An 8,013-nucleotide genomic window follows, 5' to 3' on the forward strand; every position below is an offset into this window, starting at 1 on the left:
CGTGTTGCTCACCACAACACTGCATAGTTTTCCCCCTCACAGTGACGCTAACATTTAACAGCCACCGCTTCGCACAACACCACCTGAAGATGTATCACAATCCTCCCAAATCAATACCATGTGTAAGCAATGTCACTGTCACTATGGAAACAAATTCAATTAGGTAGTGGATACTCAACCGGGTATAGTCAAAGGTTGTGGTAAGGGTTAGTTTTACGGGGCTTGAGGTGAGGGTTAGGTTTACGGGGCTTGAGGTAAGGGTTAGGTTTACGGGGCTTGAGGTAAGGGTTAGGTTTACAGGGCTTGAGGTAAGGGTTAGGTTTACGGGGCTTGAGGTAAGGGTTAGGTTTACGGGGCTTGAGGTAAGGGTTAGGTTAGGTTACGGGGCTTGAGGGTTAGGTTTAGGGCTTGAGGTAGGGTTTTTACTTGAGGTAAGGGGGCTTGACGGGGCTAGAGGTAAGGGTTAACGGGGTTAGGGTTAGGTTTACGGGGCTTGAAATAAGGGTTAGGTTTACGGGGCTTGAGGTAAGGGTTAGGTAAGGGTTAGTTTTACGGGGCTTGAGGTAAGGGTTAGGTTTACGGGGCTTGAGGTTAGGGTTAGGTTTACGGGGCTTGAGGTAAGGGTTAGGTTTACGGGGCTTGAGGTAAGGGTTAGGTTTACGGGGCTTGAGGTTAGGGTTAGGTTTACGGGGCTTGAGGTTAGGGTTAGGTTTACGGGGCTTGAGGTAAGGGTTAGTTTTACGGGGCTTGAGGTAAGGGTTAGGTTTACGGGGCTTGAGGTAAGGGTTATGTTTACGGGGCTTGAGAGAGGATTAGGTTTACGGGGCTTGAGGTAAGGGCTAGGTTTACGGGGCTTGAGGTAAAGGTTAGGTTTACGGGGCTTGAGGTAAGTGTTAGGTTTACGGGGCTTGAGGTAAGGGTTAGGTTTACGGGGCTTGAGGTAAGGGTTAGGTTTAAACGGGCATATGGTTACGGAACCATTGGAACCACTGAAAAAAAATCGGTCTGTTTTTTTTGTTTAAATACCAGCACAACATATAATGTATTTTACAGTCTGCCAGAGCAAACAATGAATAAAATCATTATCACATGTCAGCATCATCATAAACAAATCTCACATGATGGTGGATTAAGTACCAGTCTATTCAGTGGATTAAGTACTGATATGATAAACAGTAAACAGTCCACGATAAACAGTAAACAGTCCATGATAAACAGTACACAGTCCATGATAAACAGTAAACAGTCCATGATAAACAGTAAACAGTCCATGATAAACAGTAAACAGTCCATGATAAACAGTACACGGACCATGATAAACAGTAAACAGACAATGATAAACAGTAAACAGTCCATGATAAACAGTAAACAGTCCATGATAAACAGTAAACAGACCATGATAAACAGTAAACAGTCCATGATAAACAGTAAACAGTCCATGATAAACAGTAAACAGACCATGATAAACAGTAAACAGTCCATGATAAACAGTAAACAGCCCATGATAAACAGTAAACAGACCACGATAAACAGCAAACAGACCATGATAAACAGTAAACAGACAATGATAAACAGTAAACAGCCCATGATTGTGAGTAGCAATTACAGTGTAGAAAGTGGACCATCAATCGATACTACATGACCAAAAGTATGTGGACAACTAAACGTGGAACATGTCATTCTAAAATCATGGGCATTAATTTGGTGTTCCAATTCATCCCAAAGGTGTTTGATGGGGTTGAGGTCAGGGCTCTGTGCAGGCCAGTGAAGTTCTTCCACGCCAATCTTGACAAACAATTTCTGTATGGACCTCGCTTAGTGCACGGGGGCATTGTCATGCTGAAACAGGAAAGGGCCGTCCCCAAATTTGCCCCAAAGTTGGAAGCAGAGAATCGTCTAGAATGTCATTGTATGCTGTTGCGTTAAGATTTCCCTTCACTGGAACTAAGGGGCCCGAACCATGACAAACAGCCCCAGACCATTATTCCTCCTCCACCAAAATGTACAGTTGGCACTATGAATTTGGGCAGGTAGAGTTCTCCTGGCATTCGCCAAACCCAGATTTGTCCATCGGACTGCCAGAATGCACAATTCAAATGTAGGACAGTGTGGCTGTTGGTTAAAATAACACCAGACCCTTAACATTGACAGCCATGTCTGCCAGAGAATGTGTTTCCACTTCACAATAACAGCACTTACAGTTGACCGGGGGCAGCTCTAGCAGGGCAGAAATTTGACTGACTTGTTGGAATGGTGGCATCCTATGACGGTGCCACGTTGAAAGTCACTGAGCTCTTCAGTAAGGGCCATTCTACTGCCAATGTGTGTCTATGGAGATTGCATGGGTGTGTGCTCGATTTTATACACTTGTCAGCAACGGGTGTGGCTGAAATAGCACGAATCCACTAATTTTATGGGTTGTCCACATACTTTTGAATATATATTATATGTCATGATGCTGTCGCCGAGAGTGATAACTGGTCTCACCCTGCATCAACCCATCATGACCTTGTTAGACCTACAGTATGTGAGGATGTGGGTTTACTCCCTCCAGGAATCACACTAAAACTGTATGTATTAACCTCACTGTTAAAGTTGCTGTAGAATACGTCTAAAAACTCCGACAGGCTGTGGGGAGAACGGACAGACACACCGACTGACTGACCTTTGATCTTTGAGGGGATGAGGGTGCAGGAGGTGCTGTGACTGTGAGTCAGAGGCTGGGTCTGGGCTTGGAGCTGACGGTGGTCCTTTCCCCGGGCCTGGTGCTGTAACCAGGGGTCCACCTGCTGGGTCTGGGCTTGGAGCTGACGGTGGTCCTTTCCCCGGGCCTGGTGCTGTAACCAGGGGTCCACCTGCTGGGTCTGGAGCTGGGCACGTGTCTGGTCCTGGAGATCCGGCTGCAGATTGAAGAGGGAAAATAGATCCAGCTAGTCGGCTGTACCTGCTCCAAAATAGCTCCAGCTAGTCGCCTTTACCGGCTCCAAAACTCGTCTATTTATTGTCCTGTAGCTTCTCATGGCTCTCTCTCATCTCACTGTGGTAGGCATATAGTGAGCAATAGGTTTGGAATATCGAACCGCAATCCATATAGAATCATGATACATACGGAGCATTCAGAAAGTATTCAGACCCCTTGAGTTTTTCCACATTTTGTTACGTTACAGCCTTATTGTAAAATTGATTAAATCGTTTTCCCCCCTGATCAATCTACCCACAATAACCCATAACGACGAAGCAAAAACAGGTTTTTAGACACGTTTGCAAATTTATAAAAAATATCACATTTGCGTAATTTACCACAGGTGGACTCCTATGAAGTTGTAGAAACATCTCAACTCAATGGAAACAGGATGCACCAGAGCTCAATTTCTAGTCTCACAGCAAAGGGTCTGAATATACTTATGTAAATAATTGTTATATTTTTTTATAAACCTGTCTTCTCTTTGTTAGTGTAGATTTATGAGGAAATGCATGAATTGAATCCATTTTAAGGAACGTGACAAAATGTAGAGAAGGGCGAAGGGGTCTGAATACTGTCCGAAATGCACTGTAACATAGAATCACAATATGTATTGAATCGTGATATAAGTCATTGGATCTCAAACCCCCAGTCGTTACAGTTTGTTATCTATTCCAGAGCAAGCACACCTGATTCAAACTTGTCCACTAATCTAAAGATTCATCCAGGAAACTAGTTCAAGGCTACAACAAAATGGTGAAACTGAGGGTTCCAGAGAAGTTTTTTTTTTTTTTTGACCTAGTGACTTTAAGTAATGTGATAAAATACCCTGCCGACTCCCAACCCTACCGGTGTCTGCGGCTTGTCGTCGGGGGTGCCGGGCAGGGACAGAACGTGGCTGAGGCTCTGTGGGTGTATCTGGTTCTGAGCCAGGCAGGGCAGACTGCGACGGGAAGGATTCAGCGGCTTCTCCTTCAAGATCTCACTGATGCTTGTGTGCATGCCTGGAGGAGGGAGATGGGGGGGTTGGGGAGAGGAGGAGAGAGAGGGGGGAGGAGGGAGATGTAGAGGAGGGGGGAGAGGGGGGGAAGGAGGAGATGTAGAGGAGGGGAGATGTAGAGGAGGAGGAGAGAGAGGGGGTGGGGAGAGGATGAGAGAGAGGTGGGATGGGGAGAGGAGGAAAGAGAGGGGGGGGTGGGGAGAGGAGGAGAGAGGGGGGTGGGGAGAAGAGGAGAGAGAGGGGGGAGATGTAGAGGAGGAGGAGAGAGAGGGGGGTGGAGAGGGGAGGGGGGGAGGAGAGGAGGAGAGAGAGGGGGGGAGGAGAGGAGGATAGAGAGGGGGAGGGAGAGGAGGGGAGAGGGGGGAGGGAGAGGAGGAGAGAGGGGGGATAGGAGATGTAGAGGAGGAGAAGAGGGGGGAGAGGAGATGTAGAGGAGGAGGAGAGAAAGGGGTGGGGAGAGGAGGATAGAGAGGGGGTGGGGAGAGGGGGGGAGGAGATGTAGAGGAGGAGGAGAGAGAGGGGGTGGAGAGAGGAGGAGAGAGAGGGGGGAGAGAGGAGGAGAGAGGGGGGGAGGAGAGAGAGGGGGGAGAGGAGATGTAGAGGAGGAGGAGAGAGAGGGGGGTGGAGAGAGGAGGAGAGAGAGGGGGGTGGAGAGGAGGAGAGAGAGGGGGAGGATGCAGATGGGAAAAGAGATTAACTTAATTGTCCAATGTGAATCGTAAATGTGTTTTTGCTAATTAAACTGGTGTGTGTTTGTGAAGAAACCAGCATCAGTAAACTATTCGATCCCAGTTTTAAACTCCTCCAGTCTCCAGTGGAACAGAGGACGATATGACGTCAAGGGAAGAGGGTTAAAAACGTCTTAAGGATCGGTGTCCCTCTAGCGGGTCAACTTGAGGACAACATGATTGGTTAGGGAGGGTTGGACACGTGACATCACAGCCAGGCTAAAAAAAATATTTTTTTTTGAATCTTAGAAACCTTCATGTCTTAGAAGATGTCTGTGGACTCTTAGTCCCAGCTCTCCAAGGTTAGAGGCCCTCTTGGAAACAGAGCTCCTCGCTGCACCAAACACCCCCCCGCATCGGACCACAGAGCAAACTGTACTTGTGTTAATTAGGGATCCGCATTGGAGCATGGCGCTAGCAATGTCAGGACCGTGGATTCGATTCCCAGGACAACCTGTACGTAAAATGGATGCACACATGACTGTAAGTTGATGGTTTATAATTGACCTTATGTCTTAAAGTAATGATGGACTGTCGTTTCTCTTTGCTTATTTGAGCGGTTCTTGTCATAATATGGACTTGGCCTTTTAGCCCTATCTGGTATCTTCTGTATACCTCCCTAACTTGTCACAACACAACTGATTGGCTCAAACGCAGTAAGAAGGAAAGGAATTCCACAAATTAACTTTTAACAAGGCACACTTGTTAATTGAAATGCATTCCAGGTGACTACCTCATGAAGCTGGTTGAGAGAATGCCAAGAGTGTGCAAAGCTATCATCGAGACAAAAGGTGGCTATTTAAAGAATTTACAAATATAAAATATATCTTGATCTGTTAATAAGCAAAGTTCTGATGTCTTCACTATTATTCTACAATGTACAAAATAGTAAAAATAAAGAGCAACCCTGGAATGAGTAGGTGTGTCCAAACTTTTGACTGGTACTGTGTGTAACACAAACAGCCTTCAGAAAGTATTCAGACCCCTTGACGTTATCCACATTTTGTTACGTTACAGCCTTATTCTAAAATTGATTCAATAGTCCACCCCCCCTCATCAAATCTACCTACAATATCCCATAATGACAAAGCAAAACAGTTTTTTAGAAATGTTTGCTAATAAAAAAATGAAAAATAAGAACTGAAATATGACATTTACATAAGTATTCAGACCCTTTATCCAGTATTTTGTTGAAGCAAAGTACTGAGATTACAGCCTGGAGTCTTCTTGGGTATGACGCTAAAAGCTTGTCACACCTGTATTTGGGGAGTTTCTCCCATTCTTCTCTGCAGATCCTCTCAAGCTCTGTCAGGTTGGATAGGGAGCATTGCTGCACAGGTATTTTCAGGTCTCTCCAGAGATGTTCAGTTGGGTTCAAGTCCGGGCTCTGGCTGGGCCACTCAAGGACATTCAGACACTTGTCCTGAAGCCACTCCTGTGTTGTCTTTGATGTGTGCTTAGGGTCGTTGTCCTGTTGGAAGGTGAACCTTCACCCCAGTCTGAGGTCCTGAGCGCTCTGGAGCTGGTTTTCATCAAGGATCTTTCTGTACTGTTCTCCGTTCATCTTTGCCTCGATCCTGACAAGTCTCCCAGTCCCTGCTGCTGAAAAACATCCCTTCAGCATGATGCTGCCACCACCATGCTTCACCGTAAAGACGTTGCCAGGTTTCCTCCAGACGTGACTTATAATCTTGGTTTCATCAGAACAGAGAATCTTGTTTCTCATGGCCTAAGAGTCTTGAGGTGCCTTTTGGCAAACTCCAAGTGGGCTGTCATGTGCCTTTTACTGAGGAGTGGCTTCCGTCTGGCCACTCTACCATAAAGGTCTGATTTGTGGAGTGCTGCAGAGATGGTTGTCCTTCTGGAAGGTTCTCCACAGAGGAACTCTAGAGTGACCCTCGGGTTCTTGGTCACCTCCCTGACCAAAGCCCTTTTTTTAAAGAACTTTATTTAACTAGGCAAGTCAGTTAAGAACAAATTCTTATTTTCAATGACGGCCTAGGAACAGTGGGTTAACTGCCTGTTCAGGGGCAGAACGACAGATTTGTACCTTGTCAGCTCAGGGATTTGAACTTGCAACCTTTCGGTTACGAGTCCAGCCTGCCAGCTCTAGGTAAAGTCTTGGTGGTTCCAAACTTCTTCCATTTAAGAATGATGGAAGCCACTGTGTTCTTGGGAACCTTCAATGCTGCAGGAATTTCTTGGTAACCATCCCCAGATCTGTGCCTCAACACAATCATGTCTCGGAGCTCTACGGGCAATTCCTTCGACCTCATGGCTTGGTTTTTGCTCTGACATGCACTGTCAACTGTTTTACTGCACTACATTCCTAAAGAAAATGATTTACTTTTTACTCCATGCATTTTCCCTGACACCCAAAAGTACTCATTTCATTTTGAAAGTTAAATTATCAAGAGAAAATCCCTGGTCATCCCTACTACCTCTAATCTGGCAGCTCACTAAACACAAATTAATTATGTCTGAGTGTTGGAGTGTGCCCCAGGCTCTCTGTAAATTTAAAAAACAAGAAAATGGTGCCATCTGGTTTGCTTAATATCAGGAATTTGAAATTATTTATACTTTTACTTTTGATACTTTAAGTATATTTTAGCAATTACATTTACTTTTGGTACTTAAGTATATTTCAAACCAAATACTTTAGACTTTTACTCAAGTAGTATTTTACTGGGTGACTCACTTTAGTTTCATTCAAGTATGACAATTGGGTACTTTTTCCACCACTGGGTACTAGAGTTTGTTACTTTCGGTCTTGCAGATCAAGTCTGTCAATCAGTGGAGCCAATATTCCCCTTTATAGCGAGCGCAACGTGCCTGCTAGCCTGGGAGTCTGGGCTGCATCATGTTAGCTCTACTAACTCACTGCTAGCCTGTACTGGGAGTCTGGGCTGCATCATGTTAGCTCTACTAACTCACTGCTAGCCTGTACTGGGAGTCTGGGCTGCATCATGTTAGCTCTACTAACTCACTGCTAGCCTGTACTGGGAGTCTGGACTGCATCATGTTAGCTCTACTAACTCACTGCTAGCCTGTACTGGGAGTCTGGACTGCATCATGTTAGTCTGGGCTGCATCTCCACTAACTCACTGCTAGCCTGTACTGGGAGTCTGGGCTGCATCATGTTAGCTCCACTAACTCACTGCTAGCCTGTACTGGGAGTCTGGGCTGCATCATGTTAGCTCTCACTGCTAACTCACTGCTAAGCCTGTACTGGGAGTCTGGGCTGCATCATGCCTGCTCTACTAACTCACTGCTAGCCTGTACTGGGAGTCTGGGCTGCATCATGTTAGCTCTACTAACTCACT

The 8,013-nt window shown here is 45.8% G+C and overlaps 1 protein-coding gene across 1 annotated transcript in view; it reads right to left on the reverse strand.

Annotated features, from left to right (window-relative positions):
• The window catches only part of LOC135509758 (anoctamin-3-like), a 97,672-nt gene that overhangs the window by 69,175 nt on the left and 20,484 nt on the right, over positions 1 to 8,013 (reverse strand). The window contains 2 exon segments of the mRNA XM_064930660.1: positions 2,666 to 2,900; positions 3,812 to 3,966. Coding sequence (XP_064786732.1) covers positions 2,666 to 2,900; positions 3,812 to 3,966 — 390 coding nt within the window.

This window comes from Oncorhynchus masou, chromosome 22 (assembly GCF_036934945.1).
Source record: "Oncorhynchus masou masou isolate Uvic2021 chromosome 22, UVic_Omas_1.1, whole genome shotgun sequence".
Taxonomy (NCBI): domain Eukaryota; kingdom Metazoa; phylum Chordata; class Actinopteri; order Salmoniformes; family Salmonidae; genus Oncorhynchus; species Oncorhynchus masou.